Here is a 24,844-nt window from a genome sequence, read left to right on the forward strand (position 1 = left end):
GCTCTATAACAAATATTATCTAGCTCAGGTCTTTGTTTACAAGAATTTTTATATATTCTGTACTACCTGAGCATCTCCTTCGTAGTGAGAGCTAGCTCATCAGTATACCTTTTAGTTGTTTGTTTTTCTGTTTATGCTTAGGGCTACTTTTGATAAATGGTGAGCAGGAGTACCATAACTCTGTGAGTATTTTCAGGAAGTTGTTAAACACCATTACACCAGCACCCTTCCCAGGTCATGTGTTGTATACAAAGTCCCAGTTAACATCAGATAATCTGTCAATAAGTAAATTAATATATTCATCTTTGTGCCGTCTTGTCCATGTGGCATTAGACTTGATTCTGACTGATGTGTCTGATTTAGGCAACTGATCATGGTAGACTGTTAAAATCAATGGTTCATGGTCAGCTAGGGCTACACTAGCAAGTCTAATATCATACACATCTCTAGAAAAATTTACTATAATATTATCTAAGCACACATTATCCAATGTTGGTGTGTAATTTGTACACTGTAAATTTAGTGATCTTAAGATATTAAAAAATGTTCTAGTAACATGTTCATCACTGTTGGCCATTTCAATGTTGAAATCACCACAGATAATTAGTTTTGTTTTAGATTTTATTATTTTCCTCATAAGCAGCTCAAATCTCCACCTGGTGATCTATATAAGCTAACAATTATAGTATTCACTGCATTTGGTGTTATACAGGTAAATCATACATCTATTTCTGGACAGTAAGAGCTAACATCTATTTTGGCAAACACTATACTGTCTTTAACAAATATTAGAACACCTCCATTCTTTCTTTCACTTCTACACATAATGTCTCCAACAGCATACCCTTGAGGCACAAAATATATGCCATATTATCTTTCTGGGCATGAATGAGTAAACTGTTTATAGTGTGTAGGAAAGGGTACTTTATACACCATTGTCACTCCCCCCTCATCCATCTCCTCTTCCAGCCACAAATGGTGCATGGGCAGAATGACTGTTGTGTTGCCTATGTACGAGTTTAAATATCTCTGGTTTTCCTTTTTAGTTTTTTTTGTCAGATATGTACGGGGTAGCATTATGTTGATGAACTCTTCTAGAAATGTATGTTCTCAGAATTTCAACAGTAATCCACATCATATTGTATTGCCTTCAGAGATGGATGAGCAATGAGCATTGAAATGACACTTCCATCCTTCCCCCCCCCCCCCCCCCCCCTCCACCCAAAAAAATGATATAAGGATTTTGTAAGTTTCCTGCTTTGTTTTTGGACTACACTTTCTGAGGATTGTTGCAATGAATCTCAGCCCAGCATCTGCCTGTCCTACTATTAGTTTTATGTGATTATTCCACTTTTAACTGCTGTGTATTCATAATTCCAGATATTTAATGGATGTAGCTTTCCAGTGACTGTTCAGCAATCATGCAATCAAACAACATGGGTCTTTCTGCACATCTAAGATTACGGTAAGTTGTGTTAATGGTTATTTTAGTAGCACACCATAAAGATATAAATAAATAAAGATATAAATAAATAAAATAAAATAAAATAATTAAAATAACAATAAAAATAACTTTTTTAAAAAAATTCAAAGAAAATTTTGTAACAACAGATAACTTAGCACCTTAGACAGTGCCTCTGCTAATTTCCAGTGAGAAGGATAGCAGTAAAGGCAAATGCAAAAGCTAGAAATAAAATGTTTACTCTTTGCACATTATCCACTGGTGAGTCTGCTAAAGGACTACACAAGTTTCCACAAATACTTAAAACAATGAAATTGCTTCCATTGAATGAAAAAAGTGATACAAAATTGTAGAGAGTGACAGGCCACTGCTGCAAATGTATTTTGTTTCAGAAATAATTGGAAAAGGCTTAAGAATTACTTAAATAAATACCACCTTCTGTTATTGAGCTGTTGGGTTTAATGTTTGGAAAGAGGATGGAATCTGAAATTCACAAAAATAGTATTATAAGCCCTACAAGAATTCCTACTAACCTGTGGAGCTCACAGTAAATAAAAAATTTAAAAAATACCTGTGATATACAGAAGTGAGATTTTTGGGGGTGAATGTAAGTGATTTATCAATAGGATAGGAAATGGAGATGGAATATTCATTGAAATCCACCAAAGCAGACACTGATGTTGTCTGTGAGACTGTGTGAATCATATTCAAGTTTCAAGGATGTACATGATTTATAATTAGTTCCTTTTGTTGACCAACAGTCTAAACCCAAGATGTAACCGAAAATTTATGAAAAATCATCAGTTCAATAGTACATACATTCCCCAATCATACTGCCATCATTGCAGAAATATTTAATCCTCCAACAACTGATTTGGACCTGTTCTCTCTGAGGACATCCACATTGTAACTTGTATCAATGATTATGAGTCAGTTTGGCAATAATGTTTATCACAGTAAAGGCAGCTCAAACAGGTAGAAAAATGTACATGTTCAGCAAAACTACTTAAAGAGGCAATCGTGTCTTATCTCTAGGAGGAACTTGAAACATTAACGCTTAGCAGGAGCATGTAGAAGAACTGTGCCCAAAATTATAAGAATAATTGACCCAGCATTGTATAGATATGAACCTTGTATAGTGCATGTTGAAAGTAATCCTCCACAGTATGCAATATCCATAGAGAAACTTTTTTGAAAATAGAGACACTATCGCATGGTAGGTGTACAACAAAATATAGCACAGATAGAGAGAGATGCTAAAGGAAAGGGCAATGCACTAAGTCTTCAATAACTACCTTAACTGAATCTTATCAGGAGATCTCTCCCAAACAAAAGGACATTCTGTTCATCTCCCAGTGGCACCAAAGCTGTTGTCCAGACTGTCATGGATGGCACAGGAACTAAATTTGAGTGTAACAAGCAAAGTGCAGAAATGCAAACTTCTTTTCAATTTACCTTTACAAAAGAAAATAAATGAGTACTGCCTGAATTTAATTCTAACATCATTGTGATATGATTGATGTGGATAACAACAATAGAAATCCTTGGACGAAAAAATATGTAACATAATGAAAAGGTGGTGATCCCCCTCTTTATCACCACCTTTCTCTCCATTCTTTAACCACTCTCCCCCCTCCCTCCCTCTGTTTATTATATGCTCTACCTCCTGAACTGCTTTTGCCTTGTACAGCCACTGAGTCACCTGTCAAAAGACCTGCATCATACTACCTCACTACCCCTTCTTGTCTTATGCACCCTTCCCTACCCCCTCCATCTGCCCAGAAAACTGCTTTCAATTATTAATATTCAATAACCAGTCTCACCACTACTGCAAGAGAGTATGTTTGGGTGTCTGTGTGGTTATGTGTACAGATGTGTGTACTTTTACTAGAAAAAGAGAAAGAACTTTAAAGCTAGTTTCAATGCTGTTTTCTGTTATGTGTTTCTGTGCACCACATATTAGTCCACTATAGGTGAGACAATGATATGAACAATTAATATCAGTGGCAGCATTGAGAAACAGTTGAATTCACTAAAATTTATTAACAAGGCCAGGGATTGATGTTATCCCTATCAGATTCTATACAGAACTTTTTGCTGAGTTTGCCCTTCTCTCAACAATAATGTAGTATAGATCCCTTGAACGCAAAATGGTGTCCAGTTATTGAAAGAACAGAAAAGGTGTCACTCATCTACAAGATGTCTGACATCCACCTACTGGAGAATCTTATAACATGTTCTGGGCTCAAACATAATGAGAACACAATGGCCTACTCCATAACAATTAGCATGTATCCTGAAAACATCAAGCATGGAAAATCCAGCTAATACTTTTCTCACATGCAGGTCATGGATCAAACCTATGAGATAGAAACAGTATTTCATGACTTTGGAAAGACTGTCGACTAAGTACAACATCATGTTTATTAAGAAAAATATGCTCATATGGGGCATGAAATGAAATTTGTGAGTGAAATGGTTCTGGGTAGAGAAGACTCAGATTGTTATGTTTAATGAGGGGCTTTTGAAATAAGTAGAAGTAACTTCAGGGTGCTCCAGGTGCTCATGTTGCATATTAACGAATTGGCAGACAATGTCAGCAGTAACCTAAGAATTTCTGCAGATGGTGCAGTTAGCTTACACTTTGAAAAACAATTCACAAATATTTAATTAGATCTTAATAAGATTTCAAAGTAATGCAGAATTTGGCATCTTGGTTTAAATGGACAGAAATGTAAAATTTTGCACTTTATGAAATGGGAAAATATATTATCCTATGAGTACAATACCAGTGAGTATCAGTTTGAACCAGCCAACTAATACAAATACATTGGCATAAATTTTAGAGACATGAAATGGAATGGTGACTTCAGCTCAACCATAGGTAAGATACTGGGAAATTTAATGTGTCTGTCATGGAGACTGCTTATAACAGGCTACTCAAGTGCGTGGGACTGTTCTATAATATGTGTGTGAGACCCAAAAAAAAGGTAGAACTAACAGGAAATATTGAATCACTGTGATGTTGAAAAATCCAAACCAACAGATGTTTGAAGATACACAGACCTATAACAGAATGGTATAACATATATTGCAGAGAGTGATAACTGACCAACTCGGAGAACCCAATAGCCTTACTAACCATGACATATATGCAAAGTAAGTAAACTCAATGAGCACATATTGTGACTACACTAAATGGATGACTCAACTTTCTTTGCATGGTTTGAACTGTAACTAAAATGCTATTTGATCTTTGACTACTTTAAAAGTTTTTTTTTTAACTATTTGTTATCATGGAATGTTTACCCTGTTTTGTTAATCCAAATATTGAAGCTCATTCATAAAAACTTTGCATCTTCTAATTTAAATAATTGAAATTAACATTTTAAACATTGTGAACAAGTAAATTATGATTGCTGAAAAATATATAAGGTGAATCTGCAATGGTCAAAGGGAGTCAGTGATTGGTTCAGTGATCTGAATAAAAAACATTATAAGAGGATATCACCTTTCAGCTACATCATTTCTAAGGTAGCTGATTAACTGTGACAAAGATAGCCTCTAGTTTATGGTGGGTCCAAGGATCTAATTTACAGGTGAAGCAAACTGCAAGGAACAGATACCGCAATTTCTTCAAACATCAAGAATTTGACTTGAATATTAACTCAGATAGTCTAACAAAGTGGTTACATTTTAATACCAACTATCTTGTGGAAGCCTAATAACAAAATTTCAAGAAATAGTATTAAGTGCTTATTCCAGAAATACATGGTACAACAAAAAGGTATGGCCAAACTTACAGGAAACATTTCTCTTACATAAAGGAAGAAAATAAGTTATATTGACATGGGTCGAGAAAAACTTCATTGCCATTTTAGAGTTCTGTTTCAACAACTCTTCAACACTTTGATCATGTTAAACTCACAGGAAACGGAAGTATCAGCACAGTTTGAAACACTATCCAAAATGCTCTCCATTAGCAAGAGTATAGACATCAGTCTATCATTGCATTGAATCCCTGACATGCTGATGTATCCCTGGAGTATTGTGTATTTTTTGTGGCATAATGAGACTACACCTATGTAATCCTGGAGTATTGTATGATACAGCCACAACCAATGGTACATTGTGCAATATCTCATTTACTCCTGTTATATTTTGAAGCTTTGGCAATGCATGTGTTTGCTGATATGAGATTATTGATTAATATCCGTGTCTACAGACCTATATTCTTATGTCATTTTATTTTCTGTCTTTTATTCTGAAATCCTTTCAAAAACTCATCTGATTATTCAAACACAAGGAAATGTAATTGTATATTGACATAATTGTTCTACACATATATTATCCATGATTAAGAATCAGTCTGAGTCATACTCAGTACTGAGTCATACTCAACTGTCAACACAAATGTATCTTTGGTTAACGTTCATGCTGCAGTGAGTAATAGTAGTTGGTTGTGAGAAGTGATGGAAAGTTGAATAACTCACCTCTAACACACCAGTGAAATATATTGTTAATATATCTTTAAGTAAATAGAAAGTGTCTCATGATCTTTAAAAGTGAAGGAGATATAGCAGAGCAACTTTATCTGTTGTTTCATTTTAAAGGAGGTACACTTTATTGTGAAATACATCATTTGGAGAACTCGGATAATAGTAATTATTGATGAATTTATTAAACCAAAGAATTATGCTTCAATACTAACTGCAAGATAATGATTAACATGCTGTTCTGTTTTCTTTTTAGGGTAATGAGATACAACAATAACAGTAACTATGGCATTGCACTTTACGAAATGGGAAAGATAAGTGTTGTTTTGATTATTGACATTCTACATCCAACAGTGGTAGCAAAAATTGTTCTAGGTTCCTTGTCCTGAAATTTAATTAATTATGTGTCTGGAAATTTCCAACAGAATTGTATCTAAACTTTATTTTGACAGGTATTTAACAAATTTTCATTTATAGGCAGGAAGGGATCACATTAGAACAGCCTTCCACAATGAGGGGATGAAGAATCTGTACATCTTGTACCAGGGTTCAGTACACAAGACCTTTCAAATACCCCGCCAAATAAAACTGCAGTGAGTTTATGTCCAGAGACCATGGAGAGCAAGGAACTGGTCCATCTCTGTCTATCCATCTGTCACAGAATCTTTTACTTGGAAGCCTACAAACATAAACACTGAAATGAGGAGAACCTCAATCATGCATAATATACATGCTTTGTTCCTGTCATAAAGGCAATGGTTCTAGTGGAAGAGTTAGTGTATTGTCTATGAAAGCATGGTAAATTAGTCTGTTGAGCCTGGGTTGCAGATTGGGAGGCCCTAACAAATAGTCACCAACAGTTCTGGGATAAAAATCTTTGTTTTATGATGTGATTGCACAGTTTTGCGATCGTTACCAACAGTCCATACATGCAAAGTGATAATATTGAAACAAAACTTCATCCTTGAACAGCATATTTGCACTAAAGTGAGGGTTGCCAAATCATTGAGTAAACTAGTTATAGAAGTCTGTACCCAGTTAGGAATGTCAGTTGCTGATACTGCCTGCATACACTATACATGGTACAGGTACAGCAGGTTCTCATGTAGTACTTTCTAGACAGTCATGTGTTAATATACTGAGTTGATTTGGTAGTCTGATTCACCAATAGTCAGTTTTCCTTTTTTATTTATTTATTTACACATCAAATTCTGCAGGACCAAATTGAGGAACAAATCTCCAAGGTCATGGAATGTGTCAGTACATGAAATTAAAACATAAAAATAATAACAGATAAAAATAAAATGTTTATGAACCCAAAAAAAGTCAAGCCATAAGTGTAAGTAAACACAGTCAACAATATAATGAGAATATGCTTAATTTTTCAAGGAACTCTTCAACAGAATAGAAGGAGTGACGCACAAGGAAACTCTTGAGTTTCTATATGAAAGTGCATGGATTACTGCTAAGATTTTTGAATTCTTGTGGTAGCTTATTGGAAATGAATGCAGCAGCATACTGCACACCTCTCTGCACAAGAGTTAAGGAAGTCTGGTCCAAATGCAGGTTTGATTTCTGCTGAGTAGCTATTGAGTGAAAGCTGCTTATTATTGGGAATAAACTTAAACTGTTAACAATAAATGACAGCAAGGAATATACATATTGAGAGGCCAAAGTCAAAATACCCAGACTCATGAACAGGGGTCAACAAGAGGTTTGTGAACTTACATCACTGACTGCCTGAACCGCCCATTTCTTAGCCAAAAATATCCCTTTAGAATGGGAAAAGTTACACCAAAGTGTAATACCATATGACATAAGTGAATGAAAATAAGAAAAGTAGACTAATTTTTATATTGAATGACCACTTACTTTGGATACCATTCGAATAGTAAAAATGGCAGCATTAAGTCTTTGAACAAGATCCTGAACATGGGATTTCCACGACAGTTTGCTATCTATCTGAACACCTAGAAATTTGAACTGTTAAGTTTCACTAATTACGTGCCCACTCCATGAAATTAAAATGTCAGGTTATGTTGAACTGTAGAAACTGTAAAAACTGAGTCTTACTGTGATTTAACATTAGTTTATTTTCCACAAGCCATGAACTTATGTCATGAACAGCACTATTTGAAACAGAGCCAGTGTTGCACACAACATCCTTTACTACCAAGCTAGTATCATCAGCAAACAGAAATATTTTAGAGTTACCTATAATACTACAAGACACATCATTTATATCAATAAGGAGCAGGAGTGGCCCCAGCACCGATCCCTGGGGCATCCCCCATTTGACTCAGATCCCACATCACAGCCATTCTCATCACTATTAAAACAGAAACTAACTGTGACAATAAAGTACACCAGACACCAATTCCACTTGATATTCTAAATGTGCATTTTGTCAGTTCTCAATCAGATAACAGCATAATGGAGAATGTGAGTAAGGCAGAAGCACTGCTGCCACAAATGAACAGTAAACAGACAGACAGCTTTCACTGGACTTGTGTAACTGAGAAGATGGTCGATGAATCAATAGATAAGCTCAGTAATTCTAGATCAGAGGATTGCTATGGTCTCTCAAATTATGTTAATAAATGTATCAGAAATCAAATTATAACACCACTGACTACAATAACCAACAAAATTTTAAATGAAGGTAATCATCCAAAATGTTTAAAAATATCTGCAGTTAATCCGATACATAAGAAAGAAGATATAGCATCACCAGATAACTATCAACAAATATCACTTATAACCATAATATCAAAAATAATAGAATCCTACATGCATAAACAGATGAGTCAATATATGCATTAACAGATGAGTCTATATTTTGAACATAATTATATACTCACCTCCTCTCAGTATAGTTTCATATCCAGCCTTTCTACAGGAAAAGCAGTTGAGAGTATGGTAGCAAAAATATACAACTGTTTTGAAAATAAAGATATTATCTGTGTTGAACTCAGGAAAGCTTTTGATATAGTCTCCCACAATATTCTCATAAACTCTACCACTACAGACTGAGAGAGAATGCTCTATGCCTAATGCAGTTATACTTGGACAATAGAAAGCAGTTAGTTAAGGTAAATAAAGTGTCAGAATATCTTCTCATTGTAAAGGGTGGAACTCAAGGATCTGTTCTTCTACCTTTCCTTTTTATTATTTATATATATATGATTTACCTGCAGTTGTAGCATCTGATGCAGTGCTATATGCTGATGACACAACACTCATCACATGTGATACCAATCTCAAAAATGTGCAACACAGAATGGCAGTGGCAATGGAGAGTTGCACTACTTGATTTGAGGCAAATGTATTGCAGAAGAATGATAGTAAAACTGAAGCTATTATATTCAACTTGAATGCTCCCAGTCATGATAACAAAACAGTAAAATTATTAGGATTTCATATAGATCAAAAGCTCAGCTGGGATACCCACACAGGGAAGATATGTGGCAAATTGGCACATGCCATATACCTCCTGTACAAGCTGAGGAGCAGTGTCAGTAAAGAACTTCTGTTATATGCATATTTTTCATTCTTCCATTTGCACCTGAGTTGTTGCTGTTGTTGTGGTGGTCTTCAGTCCTGAGACTGGTTTGATGCAGCTCTCCATGCTACTCTATCCTGTGCTAGCTTCTTCATCACCCAGTACCTACTGCAACCTACATCTTTCTGAATCTGCTTTTTGTATTCATCTCTTGGTCTCCCTATACGTTTTTACCCTCTACGCTGCCCTCCAATACTAAATTGGTGACTCCTTGATGCCTCAGAACATGTCCTACAAACCGATCCCCTCTTCTCATCAAGTGGTGCCACAAACTTCTCTTCTCCCCAATCCTATTCAACACCTCCTCATTAGTTATGTGACCTACTCGTCTAATCTTCAGCATTCTTCTGTAGCACCACATTTTGAAAGCTTCTATTCTCTTCTTGTCTAAACTATTTATCATCCATGTTTCACTTCCATACATGGCTACATTCCATACAAATACTTTCAGAAACGACTTCCTGCGACTTATATCTATACTCAATATTAACAAATTTCTCTTCTTCAGAAACGCTTTCCTTGCCATTGCCAGTCTACATTTTATATCCTCTCTACTTTGACCATCATCAGTTATTTTGCACCCCAAATAGGAAAACTCCTTTACTACTGTAAGTGTCTCATTTCCTAATCTAATTCCCTCAGCATCACCCGACTTAATTCGACTACATTCCATTATCCTCGTTTTGCTTTTATTGATGTTCATCTTATATCCTCAATTCAAGACACTATCCATTCCGTTCAACTGCTCTTCCAAGTCGTTTGTTGTTTCTGACAGAATTAAAATGTCATCGGCAAACCTCAAAGTTTTTATTACTTCTCCTTGGATTTTAATACCTACTCCAAATTTTTCTTTTTTTTCCTTCACTGCTTGCTCAATATACAGATTGAATAACATTGGGGAGAGGCTACAACCCTGTCTCACTCCCTTCCCAACCACTGCTTCCCTTTCATGCCCCTCAACTCTTATAACTGCCATTTGGTTTCTATACAAATTGTAAATAGCCTTTCGCTCCCTGTATTTTACCCCTGCCACATTCAGAATTTGAAAGAGAGTATTCCAGTCAACATTGTCAAAAGCTTTCTCTAAGTCTACAAATGCTAGAAATGTAGGTTTGCCTTTCCTTAATCTAGCTTCTAAGATAAGTCGTAGGGTCAGTATTGCCTCACGTGTTCTAATATTTCTACGGAATCCAAACTGATCTTCACCTAGGTCGGCTTCTACTAGTTTTTCCATTCGTCTGTAAAGAATTCGAGTTAGTATTTTGCAGCCATGGCTTATTAAACTGATAGTTCAGTAATTTTCACATCTGTCAACACCTGCTTTCTTTGGGATTGGAATTATTATATTCTTCTTGAAGTCTGAGGGTATTTCGCCTGTCTCATACATCCTGTGCACCAGATGGTAGAGTTTTGTCAGGACTGGCTCTCCCAAGGCTGTCAGTAGTTCTAATGGAATGTTGTCTACTCCTGGGGCCTTGTTTCGACTCAGGTCTTTCAGTGCTCTGTCAAACTCTTCATCTACATCCTCTTCCATTTTCATAGTATTGTCCTCAAGTACATCGCCATTGTATAGACCCTCTATATACTCCTTCCACCTTTCTGCTTTCCCTTCTTTGCTTAGAACTGGGTTTCCATCTGAGCTCTTAATATTCATACAAGTTGTTCTCTTTTCTCCAAAGGTCTCTTTAATTTTCCTGTAGACAGTACCTATCTTACCCCTAGTGAGATAAGCCTCTACATCCTTACATTTATCCTCTAGCCATCCCTGGTTAGCCATGTTGCACTTCCTGTCGATCTCATTTTTGAGACGTTTGTATTCCTTTTTGCCTACTTCATTTACTGCATTTTTATATTTTCTCCTTTCATCAATTAAATTCAATATTTCTTTTGTTACCCATGGATTTCTACTAGCCCTCATCTTTTTACCTACTTGATCCTCTGCTGCCTTCACTATTTCATCCCTCAAAGCTACCCATTCTTCTTCTACTGTATTTCTTTCTCCCATTCCTGCCATTTGTTCCCTTACACTCTCCCTGAAACTCTGTACAACCTCTGGTTTAGTCAGTTTATCCAGGTCCCATCTCCTTAAATTCCCACCTTTCTGCAGTTTCTTCAGTTTTAATCTACAGTTCATAACCAATAGATTGTGGTCAGAGTCCACATCTGCCCCTGGAAATGTCTTACAATTTACAACCTGGTTCCTAAATCTCTGTTTTACCATTATATAATCTATCTGAAATCTGTCAGTATCTCCAGGCTTCTTCCACATATACAACCTTCTTTTATGATTCTTGAACCAAGTGTTACCTATGATTAAGTTGTGCTCTGTGCAAAATTCTATCAGGTGGCTTCCTTTTTCATTTCTCAGCCCCAATCCATATTCACCTACTACGTTTCCTTCTCTCCCTTTTCCTACTACTGAATTCCAGTCACCCATGACTATTAAATTTTCGTCTTCCTTCTCTATCTGAATAATTTCTTTTATTTTGTCATACATTTCTTCAATTTCTTCATCATCTGCAGGGCTAGTTGGCATATAAACTTGTACTACTGTAGTAGGCGTGGGCTTCGTGTCTATCTTGGCCACAATAATGTGTTCACTATGCTGTTTGTAGTAGCTTACCCGCACTCCTATTTTTTTATTCATTATTAAACCTACTCCTGCATTACCCCTATTTGACTTTGTATTTATAACCCTGTATTCGCCTGACCAAAAGTCTTGTTCCTCCTGTCATCGAACTTCACTAATTCCCACTATATCTAACTTTAACCTATCCATTTCCCTTTTTAAATTTTCTAACCTACCTGCCCGATTAAGGGATCTGACATTCCACGCTCCGATCCATAGAACGCCAGTTTTGTTTCTCCTGATAACAACGTCCTCTTGAGTAGTCCTCGCCCGGAGATCCAAATGGGGGACTATTTTACCTCCGGAATATTTTACCCAAGAGGACGCCATCATCATTAACCATACAGTAAAGCTGCATGCACTTGGGAAAAATTATGGCTGTAGTTTCCCCTTGCTTTCAGGCGTTCGCAGTACCAGCACAGCAAGGCTGTTTTGGTTAGTGTTACCAGGCCAGATCAGTCAATCATCCAGACTGTTGCCCGTGCAACTACTGAAAAGGCTGCTGCCCCTCTTCAGGAACCATGCATTTGTCTAGCCTCTCAACAGATACCCCTCCGTTGTGATTGCTCCTACGGTACGGCTATCTGTATCGCTGAGGCACACAAGCCTCCCCACCAACAGCAAGGTCCATGGTTCATGAATGCTCCCAGTCATGATAACAAAAAAGTAAAATTATTAGGATTTCATACAGATCAAAAGCTCAGCTGGGATACCACACAGGGAAGATATCTGGAAAATTGGCACGTGTCATTTATCTTCTGTACAAGCTGAGGAGCAGTGTCAGTAAAGAACTTCTGCTTTATGCATATTTTTCATTCTTACATTTGCAGTTGAGTTATGGAATACTATTATGTGGCTATTCTGTAGGCTCAAAATTAATGTTTAAATGGCAAAAGAATGTTGTTAGTTGCATAGCAGAACTTAGGCCATATGAATCATGTCAAGATTATTTTAAGAAACTAAATATAATGTCAGTAGCTGGCCTGTATATTTACAACTGCCTCCTCTTCATTAAAGAGAATCTGAGTAAATTTGACTTAAGGAGAACAGTTCATGACCATAACATAAGAAGTGGTCATACAAATAATATGCCATATGCTAGGCTTGCAAAGACACATAACATATCTTGGTTCTGTCTACTTCAACAAGTTACCTGAAAATGCCTATACAGTGCCAGTAAATAAATTTAAAACTAGTATTTTGAGGTGAATCTAAAGTAAAGTAATTTACTCTGCTTGAGAGTTCCTTGAGTATTTGACAAATGACCCACTTTCCTTATGAGAATGAACTATAAATTAACTGCAAACTATACGAGATACTGGCAGAAGTAAAGCTGTGAGTACCGGGCGTGAGTCGTGCTTCGGTAGCTCAGATGGTAGAGCACTTGCCCGCGAAAGGCAAAGGTCCCGAGTTCGAGTCTCGGTCGGGCACACGGTTTTAATCTGCCAGGAAGTTTCATATGCCAAACTGTGTCACTATTTTATTACTTTTTCATGTTCTTATTGTTAACTATCTGTTTGATTATTTATTTATCATTCACTGAAATATGTACATCATTTATCTTGTAATTGATCTGTTAGGAAACTTCTTGTTGTTATTGACATTTGCTCAAATATGTATTGTATACATCTTGGATTATTATATTGTAGTTAATAACATTTGTCATGTCAAAGTTTATATTACTATTATTGTTATTATTGTTGTGTTAACACTGACAACATCAATTGCATGTAAATATGCTCAACAGTGCAATACAACATTTGCATTTGTATTTGTATGTGGGAATAATGATCTTTTGCTGTCTTTTGCTAAAGTTAGAAGTGAACCAATTGTGAGCTAGTCCCTGTATTCCACAATGGTCGAACTTCTGGAGCAATATTTTATGATCAACACACTCAAACACCTTAGTTAAAAAAAAAAAATGCCTAGTGTTCAAAACCTTTTGTTTAACCCATCCAGTACCTCACAGTGAAAAGAGAATATAGCATTTTCAGTTGTTAAACATCTTCTACATCTGAACTGTACATTTGATAGCAAATCATGTTCTATAAAATGATCAATTATCCTTACATAAACAGCCTTTTCAATAACTTTAGCAAACACTGATGGCATAGAGATATGTCTAAAATTGTCTTCATTATTCCTTTCTCCCTTTTCATAAAGTGGCTTTACTACTAAGCCCTTTAATCATTCAGGAAACAGACCATTCCTAAAGGAAAAATTACAAATATGGATAAATACAGGGCTGACATGTGCAGCAAAGTACTTTAATATTCTGCTAGGCACTCCATCATATCCGTGAGAGTCCTTACTCTTCAGTGATTTAATTATTGATTTAATCTCCCACTTGTCTGTATCACAGAGGTGAATTTCAGACATCAATCTCAGAAAGGCTTTTGCCATGAGTGTTATATGATTCCCTGTAGAAGCTGAATTTTAATTTAATTCACCAGAATGCTCAGAAAATGATTGTTAAATAATATACATGCATCTGATTTCTCAGAAACACAAGTATTTTTACTACGAACTGACTGTATATCATCGACCTTGTGCTGCTGACTGGACACTGTCTTCAGAACTGACCATATGGTTTTAATTTTATCCTGTGAATTAGCTATTCTATTTGTGTACCACATACTCTTTGTCTTCCTTTTCTTGATCTTTATGTCACCATGAACAATGTATACCACTACATGGAATATTGTCTACCACTCTGATTTTACTACTGTCCAGAAATTCTGAATCATTAGATTGGCATCAAAACCAACAAGCACACCATTGACCAGTGAGAGTGATTTTGTGGACTCTGTAATGGGACTTCCTTCTCTAGCAATACTTTTTCTCAAAAGTAGTTTTCAATACCCGCATTATTTTTTTTGAATTTTCGACATGTCAGCATTATCTCAGTTGCTTTCCTGAAAACTTTTACATAGTTTTAAACATTGTATATTGTATTTCTAGCCAAAATTTATAAAAAAATTTTAGTTTTTATGTTATAATAAAGAAGTACTAGTTCTGAATGTACAGTTAAAATTTCTTTTCTTCTTCTTTTTTTATTTTTTTTTAAATTCCGATTTTGGCCGTCTAAGGACCGCGTTAAACAACTATTTTTCAATGTACATTTCTCCTATTGCGCTCCTCCTCTTTTCTCTTCTGCCAATATGTCTTCATCCTCTCTCTGTGCTGCTCCCTTCGGTCTTCTGTCCACACTGTTCCTCCAGTTCTTCTCTTCTTCACTTCAAATCCTTCAAAATGTTGAATTTTGTCTCTCATTAAGTCTCTGTTGATTATATCATCTTCTCCTATACCCATCTCCTCTAAGTCTGCTTTGACTTCTTTGAACCAGGTAATTTGGGTTCTGGGGTTCTTGTCAAAAAACACGAATATTTTCTTTGTCAGCCTTTCATCATTCATTCTTTTCAAATGGGCATAAAAGCTTACTCTTCTCTTCCTCATAGTATCTCCCACTTTCTCAATTTTGTCATACACTTCTCTATTACTTCTAAGCTTCCAAGTCCCATTCTCAAACCTCGGCCCAAGTACTCTTCTAATGATTTTTCGCTCCTTTTTTGCTATAGCTTCCATTTCCTTGTTAGTGTTCATTGCTAAACATTCAGATGCATACAGACACTCTGGCTTAATCACAGTGTTGTAGTGCCTTATTTTTGTGTTAATTGATACTGACTTCTTGTTGTACACATTCTTTGTTAGCTGGAATGCCATTTCCATTTTTCTTGTTCTTGTTTTATTTCCTTCTTTATCTGAAGCATTGGGCTGGATGATTTCCCCTAAATATTTGAAATTAGAAACCTTCTTTATCTGGCCATACTTTGTAATCATATTGTTCGGTGCCTCTTTTACATTGGTTAGGTACTCCGTCTTTTCGAAGGAGATTTTCAGTCCTGCTTTTTCTGCTGTTTCGTTCAGAATCTTGATCTGTTTGACTGCTTCTTCCAAACTTCCTGCCACAATCGCTAAGTCATCAGCAAAAGCGAGGCAATGTACTTCTAATCCATCCTTTATTCTTCCTAATCTGATTTTTTGTATTCCTTCTTCAGTCGTTTTCTTCCTCCACTCTCTAATAACTTTTTCTAACACACAGTTGAATAGGTTAGGTGACAACCCATCTCCTTGTCTTAATCCTGTTCTGATTTTGAATGGTCTGGATACCTCACCACGGAACTTGACTTTTGCATAGGTATCCGTAAGTGTTTCTTTGACGATTGCGACTGTTTTCTTGTCTGCTCCAAACTCACTAAGGATGTTAACCAAGGTTGTTCTGTCAACGGAGTCGTATGCCTTCTTGAAGTCAACAAACGTGATAAAGATGTCTTTTCCTCTTAATCTTCTATATTTAATAATTAACTTCAAGTTTAAAATTTGCTCCACACAAGATCTTCCCTTCCTAAAGCCTGCTTGGTATTCACCAATTTCTTGATCAAGTTGTTTCTCTAATCTGTTTTGTAGGGCCTTAGATAGAATTTTATACGTTACCGGAAGTAAAGATATCCCTCTGTAGTTATTTGCATTGGTTTTATCCCCTTTCTTGAAGATGGGGTGGATTAATGCAGTTTTCCATTCTTCCGGTATACGTTCCGTTCTCCAAATCTCATTGATTATTCCCAGTAGTTTTTCTTGAGTTGTATTAACCACACTTTTCCACATTTCTGTAATTATCATGTCTTCCCCTGGTGCTTTATTGTTCTTAAGGTTTTTTTATTTTATTATTATTATTTTTTTTAGAAACATTTGAAATCACGAATTACTGGCACACTTAAAATTTCTATGTTAATTACACAATCCTGTACTGTTTACTATGTTTATTTCTGGATTCCTTTATCAAATAATATTCGAAATTAATAATGTAACAAAATCTGGCAGCAATTCATTTGTTAAGAAGAAATTTAAACCCTTTGGAATATTGTATTTTGCTCAGAGTGTGAGACTCATAAGAATGCCTCTGATGTGATTGGAAGTATTTTTGTGTGAACAATGCAATATTGGCTTTGTTAATGTGAAAAATGAAAATACTGTATGGTATACTAAAATGTGAGAACATATATTTACATTAAAAAATGCTGCAACAACAATCTACAGATTTATTTAGTTCAGACCAACTGTCCTCACGTAACATTTTTCGGCTTCAATAATTAGACCCCTAGACAAGAAGAACTGGAGCCAACTCAACATGACAAGCTAAGTAAATTAGTAAGTTTATTGTAATCTATACTCCTCTCAAATCTTCATTAAAGACATTGTGTAATGTGGATTATAGATGGAAGTATCTGACTGCAACCAATGTGTTCTTGTCTTGTGCAGATGTCTAGTGTAATTATTTTCAACAAAGTGGTGTTATTCTACATACAGATAATATATTCAATATTCTACACCCACCCGTGTCTTGATTTCCCACACTGCTGATGTCAGTGATTCACAACTTAATACAAGGCAAAACTCACACCGATACAGGTACAACAATGTGACCTGCACATAACCACTGCCCACTGAAATTCACATGTCACGCCGATGGTTCCCATTCTGGACAGTACAGTGCTTCTCAACTGACTCTGCCACCATCTATAGACAGCAATTATGCAAGTAAAATGCTTCAGTACTGTGGTTCTACTAACAATGATAGCCCTGAAAGAATTAAAATGTAAGCAGGACCTCATCATAGTACCCTATTTGCAAAAATACCATGCAAAGACTGGACTGCAACATTCTGGCTCCACAAGTTCATGTTCATTTGCCACAGACAGCATATCTGATGCACCATTCTTGAATTTGTTTCCTTCGCCTTCATTGCTGGTGGTTGCCTGGATTTCATTCGAGATCCTGCAAAATATACAGTTTCATCTGGAGCAACCTCAAACCTGGTCTTTGATTGTGACAATTTATTTGTATCTAGTCATGTTGGGAATGAACATTCACATCAAGAATGTTCTAGGGACAACAATGCTGGCCACCATGTGCCACAGAGTCAGCCTTGGCTTGCTTCCTTCCATGTAGTTGCCAAGTCTGACTGACTCCACTTGATTGCTTCCAACTATGACTGGAGCAACATCCTTCATACATTGACACCCTGCCCCACTATTTGTTCTGTGCCTGCATCTGTGTAGAAAATCCCCATCTGTGTTCCAGCCAGTTCTGGGAAGAAAACCACTGAGCATGTTATGCTCTCATCTGTGTGAATCATCACCAACCATGATGCACTTGCATAACCCCCGCACATGGTGAACTTTGCCACACCTGATCAGAGCCACTTCTATCAGCATCATTCAATGTATGTCCCCACTTTGTCTTAGTCCCGTGACCTGCAACCCATCTAAACAAACGACTTTGCACTGTGTGGCACACCCCATACACCAACACATCTTCGTGTGGCTGTCATCTGGTTAATAGCTAGTCAATAATGCTTGTAACACTTTTGTTCATACCCACCTGTCACATTTCCAAACAACCATTTTCGAGCAAATATCAGCTCTGACATCAATTCAACAGCACTTGATGGCTCATCAAGAACAGATGAAACTATGGCATTGCAAATGCATGAAGCTGACAGATCACAGTTCACAACCCATGACCCCTACTCTGCAAGTGTCATCAACTCACTGCCTCACATTGACAGTCACTCATAATGACATCATAAAACCAGAGCTAGTGATGCACTTTTAATGTCAGTCCCACCTCATCTTGTTTGTACATTGCGCTGAGCTCCTGTACTTCTACATGGGCACTGCATCCCAGAAACCTTTGCCCTAGTACCTCCACCCCAGATGGTACATGGAATGTTCAAGACAAACAGTTGGAAGACAATCATATGTCCATTGACATACTCAAGCAGTGTGCCTCCTCATCTGATGAGTTCTTGGTGATTCATTAACACTATGCCGACACATTCCATATGGAGATCGTGTTGCTCCCGCAACATAGCAATGACACATCCACTGCCCTCACTATGGCATGGTCTTGACACTCAACCATCACGATGACAAGTGTGGCAGCACATATATAAGCATGGTGCTGCTGACTAGTAACGCCTACACAATGTCCGACCATGCCCATTTACCACTCCACCCTGCCTCTGCACTGTCACTGATCCCAGATATGCAACAAAACACAAATGACAGTACACTGTGTTTCTCCTCCAGCACTGGTATCTTTGGGCATGCTCCTCCCGTTCGGCAGCACACTATTCACATGACTCTTCTGTATGGCTCACTGGAATGCAGTTTGATCACCATCTGCTACAGATCTTCACATGACATCACCAACTCCATTGAATCCACTGACTACTTTCATCTGGTTCCACATTCATTTACTGCACACCTACTAAAGACTTACAATGTTCTACAATGCCACATTTGAGAATCATCAGAAGAAATGAACTCAACATGATCCTGGTGCAACCACTGTCATTTGCAGTATTCACTTCCAGCTGTCACTGACAACTTTCGTGCCTCTTCCTGACACAACAATTCAGGACAAAAATGTTAGACTCTATAACTGCATTTGAGCATACACCAATTTCAACCATGACCCAGAACAGATTGATACCCACCATTCTTGCCTGCCTCTCGGCTTCCAGCACATCGTGGACAGTCAACACGCAAGCCATGGCCAGAGCAGTTTGATCCGGCAAATAAATTAGTAACTTGCATCAACTGCACCACCCACTCAACATATGCTGTCACTTTGATGACATCGAAGTCCCTCTGGTATGCATGGTCTCCACATGCTGACATCCTTGCCACTGACACCCCACCCCTATCTCTTTCCTGGGTCCCCATGCAGACACAATGGATGTTTCCTGCATCAGCCACAGATATTCTGCCTATTTAGCATTCATATGACACCCAGAACAACTTCAGGAATGGCCCAGTCATGTCTTGTGAAAGTGGCAGCCATGGCACGACTGGTCACGTGCATCAACACGTCATCACCTACCAGAAACAGTCCAGCCATGCCTGGTTCCTATCCCAGTGACAAAGTGCATGGTCATAAGAGATTCACATCTGCAAGAAATTGTGTATCCATGCCCCCCTTCTGGGCCAACCACAAAGTGGCTGATCAAGCAACTTACACACATGATTCCCGATACCGCCCAACTGCCATTCACCTCATTGACATTGGTAGTGCAGCTCCTTCACTTCCTCCCCCATAATTTGCATGTTTGGGGTGGGCAGGGGGCCACTGTGATAGCTATCAACCACAACAACACCATCACTGACCAGCAAGAGCAACTTTGTGCTTAATGGTGGAACCTCTCTCTTTCTCTCTCTCTCTCTCTGTCTCTCTCTCTCTCTCTCTCTCTGTCTCTGTCTCTCTGTTTGGTAATCTATGTGCTCTGTTTTTCTCTTGTTGTGTGGATGTCTCATGCACTCATGTTCAACATAAATCGTTTTACTCTATGCATAGGTCATGTATTTGATATTCTACATGTCTGCATCCCGATTTCGCACAAATTCTTACCACTGTCCCATTTTATTATCATATTGGTCTTTATCTCACTTCTGTTTTGGCTATAATGATAACTTACAATAGTTCAAGCTTAACAATCAATGATAAACTTGAATAAATATGTAGTCTACAGTTCCAACATTTTGCTCTATATCGTCGCATAGTTTTCCATACTCAAAAATTCCATTGTTGCTCTTAAAAATTTTTCTGTAGCAATGCTAGGCAAAACTATGGCGTTGTTTTTTTGTGATACTTACTTTTTATTGTCTTGAACCGCTGGGGCTGCATGGTGTAGTATGCTCTGCAATCTTAAAAAACTGTTCCATGGCATTCTTGTGATTTCTGTTGTTGTTCAGCATGTAAACTTACTCTGTTTTTCACTTCACAATTTCTTGAAAGCTTAATTTCATCCAGTTGGTTTGCTATGTTAGTTCCTACTTGCTACTCAATAGTATGTACTCTCCCATCTCTTTATGAGTTTTTTCTTGGCACATTGTGATTGACTCTCTAATTGAAATATTATGAATTCAGTTTGTTCTCCCCTGCTTTCTTCTTCACTGAAGATTATCCCACCACTTGTAAGATATTGGTGTCCTCCAAAAGCTAGAAAATTATCTTTCTCTGTTATGGGTGCCTGTTGATGACTCAGCACTTCTGCTTATACGTGAGTGGTCTCCTTTGCTCCTAAATTATTTATGTTTTGTTTTTGTAACACTAAAATAGTATTTAGAACCTGAAAATTGTGTTCAGAAATTAGGCAGTATTAAATTATAATGTTATATTTAAGGGTATCAACAACAACCTGCCTTGTCAAATCAGTTGGGCTACTGGAAAAGAAAATTATAAATTGTATTTGTATAGAATTTGATCATTACACAGAAATGGAGACATTATGTTAAAGTTAGTGACATCTGTTTAATATCTGATCTGTATCTGAATAACTGTCAGTGATGTTCATAAAATTAGACCATATGTAGAAATTGTGCTGAGTTAGGAATGATATGTCATGTTTGGTTGGGAAAACAGGGTTGCTTGTTGCTGTGTTTCTATGTGTATGAAAGTGTTGCATAAAGTTCACTCCCATGTTTAAGCTTTAATATATATGATACATAAGTGAAACAAGAAGCAACAGTAAACAATTAAGACTATTGAAGTTAGCAGCCTTTTCTTAATTTTCCTAGACTAATTTCATGAAATCCATTACGTAAAAATTTCTGCAGGACTGCTACTTTGAACCTGGAGATATTAACTATGCACTTCTAACCTCTACAAGAGAATCATGAACAATACTAAGTATAGTGTGCTCTCTATCTCTAGTTTTCTTCAACTTGAAGGGACTTGTAGCACTGAACTCATGTCAGGCATGATGGCACATGCAAACTCAATTGAGATTTTGATGGGAGGTCATAGGATCAAACACCGTACCTTTCGATTTTTAAAGAGTTGATTTCCGTTCAGTTGTTCTGACATAACCCAAATGTCACTGAATGCAAAAATTGATTTTTGGTGAGACAATGTGAGCATCACAGTCCAGCGAGCATAATTTTATAAAACAATACTAACTCCACAAATTTAATTTGAACTTTGAAGTCTAACTGTTGTGCTGTTCTGCTGCAGAGTTATAGTTGCATCTCCATAGTAGAAGCTCCTCACTTCACGAGCACCTTGTGTTCTCTGTTCTGCTGTAGGCAGCCTTAAATCAGGTCCAATCATTAACTCAAAGTTCTGATCCAGCTGGGCTACCTGCTCAGCTGTTGAAAGGCCTCCTGAAGCTGTAAAATAATGAAATGACAGTTTCATGTAAGCGTCTAATAACAGAGGTTAAAAACTTATAATTTACACAATGTGGGACCAAGAAGAAACAAGCTCTGTACCTTAGCTTATCAAATAAATGATAGAACCAATGCAAAATAAAGCATCAGTCACAGGTCAGGCATTAGGACTGTTCCAACTGAGAAACTGCAGCCTACAAAATAGTATGAGAAGTGATCTATGATCAGGGGACATGTGATCTATATGATGACAATCCCTCTAGCCATTACGTCACTGTTTCTATTCAAGCAGTTCCTCACTTGGCCTTACAGACCTTTCTATCTCAGAAAATGTATGTATCTTAGAAAATGTATGAAGGGGTACAGGGTACTGAACCCGGGTTCTTCTGCAGTGAAGACAGTGAATTTAACCATTCAGATATGGAGTCCATTTAAAACAAATATACAAATATTTAATCTAAGATTCATTTCTGCAACTGTTTAAAACAAATTTGATGTTTTCTTTGAAAGACATTTTTATTATTCATGTTTTCAATTTAGGAATGGACCATATCCTAAGTTCTGATCCAACTGGGCTACCTGCTCAGCTACTGAAAGGCCATCTGAAGCTGTTAAAATAATGAAATGACAGTTTCATGTAGGAATAAAAGCTTACAATTTACGCAAAGTGACATCATGATACCACTCAGATCATGTGCTGCATAGCTCAAAAAAATAAGTTTTTGTTGTTCATCAGTTTACACGAAAACTCAGTATGTAACAATGTTAGACATGTTGAGTTACAACAGAGTGCTGTAAATAAAAGAAAACATACTTCTGTAAACTAAGAAAGCAAACAGCAGGCTGAGTTGTGGCTGGAAATGGTACAATCAAGTAAAGGACAAACTTGAAAATCTGGCTTGCCATTTTATTTTCTGTGATCTAAAACGGTCCCAGCCTGTATAGACGAAATATATGATGCAATATAATTACACATACAGTGATTGCTTGATACCCACACAACATAATAGCTGCTGAGCAGCAAGCAGGCGTGGCAAAAAGAACAAGAAACTTATTCTTTCAGACTAAGTCACAAATGGGCATGTGTTCACAAGCACCCCTCCCCCTCTCTTCCCCTCCCCGCCCACCTAACACACACACACACACACACACACACACACACACACACACACACACACACACCACTTTGCCAGTGCTACAGCCTAAATGGAGCAAGTAGCAGTGTTTATTAGACAGAGTGGGAGGATCATTGAATAGAGTGGGAATAGGTAGGAATGGGAGAGGAAGGGAGTTAGGAGAAATGTCGGTGTGCAAGTTGATGGTGTGATTGTGTGAGGTAGCTGTCATGTATGTAGAGAGGCAGGGAGCAGAATTACAGACTGCAAGAAGAAACGCAGAGATAATAGCATATAGATGTATTAAGACAAAGAGACAAGGAAAGGAAGATACGGGTTAGTTAACATGGAAGATAAACATACCAAGGGAAGTACAAGGCTGGAATAGGGGAAAAGGTTAGGAACGAGGCAGAAACAAGAAACACAGGAAGCAGAGGCAGGCAGAGAACAACAAAAGGGAGCTGTTGGCTAGGGCAGTTGAAACTAAAAATGATTTGTTACTGGTAGAGTTTCCATTCTGAAGAAGAAGTGTTTATGTTGAAGTATCTAGATGACATGGATCATGAATTATCTGTTAAAGTCAACCTCATTATGCTGAAGCTCGTTCTCTACAGTAGGAAATTCTAGTTAGCCCTTCATCACTGTGGACAGCTTGCACAGATATTTCTAAGCATACAAAGTAGTGCACTGTGATTGTCACCTTTGTTACTTGACCCTACTCTTGATATTGTAATAGGTGTCAGTGCTATGGATGGAACAGGCAGTAGTGGTTGGATGTATGTAACAGGTCTTGCACCTGAGTCTTCTACAGTACAGTGATGCATGGTGTAGGAGGTTGAGTGCAGGAGGGGGTGTAAGGAGAGATGTCATCTGGAAAGGCATGATGTGCAAGCCAAGTGTAGAAAGTGTAATTAAATTCCCTAAATGCAATAAACAGTTGCAAATTTGTGCATTACCTCATTCACCATATGTTGTGTTGACCCTGAGTTTTCTTATTTGTGTACAAACAAGAAGAAGCTGTTCAGAGACTTCTGCTTATAAATTCTACAAAATTATGAGACAGAATTTTTGTCCAGTACTTAGCTTTCGAAGGCAAAATTTTTGTACTGCTAATAAATACAAAAAAAAAAAAAAAAATGTAAATGTACACAAAACTATCCTACATTTTGCAAGTATTAGCTCCTTTCTTAGGGACAAAACAGAGAAAGGCTTGGAAAGGCTAAAAAGAAATGGCAAGTCACTGAAACTACAGGACGAAAAGGGCTTGCCTGTTGTGAGGACAAGAGAAGATGGTAGTTTTGTGTACTTTTATACACTGCTGACCATTAAAATTGAGTCACCAGGAAAG

The 24,844-nt window shown here is 37.3% G+C and overlaps 1 protein-coding gene across 1 annotated transcript in view; it reads right to left on the reverse strand.

Moving 5' to 3' along the window:
• LOC124712219 (esterase FE4-like) overlaps positions 1–24,844 on the reverse strand; it is a 123,228-nt gene that overhangs the window by 40,718 nt on the left and 57,666 nt on the right. Inside the window, 2 exon segments of the mRNA XM_047242516.1 lie at positions 9,630–9,635; positions 22,206–22,381. Of these exon segments, the coding sequence (XP_047098472.1) occupies positions 9,630–9,635; positions 22,206–22,381 (182 nt within the window).

This window comes from Schistocerca piceifrons, chromosome 1 (genome assembly GCF_021461385.2).
Source record: "Schistocerca piceifrons isolate TAMUIC-IGC-003096 chromosome 1, iqSchPice1.1, whole genome shotgun sequence".
Classification (NCBI taxonomy): domain Eukaryota; kingdom Metazoa; phylum Arthropoda; class Insecta; order Orthoptera; family Acrididae; genus Schistocerca; species Schistocerca piceifrons.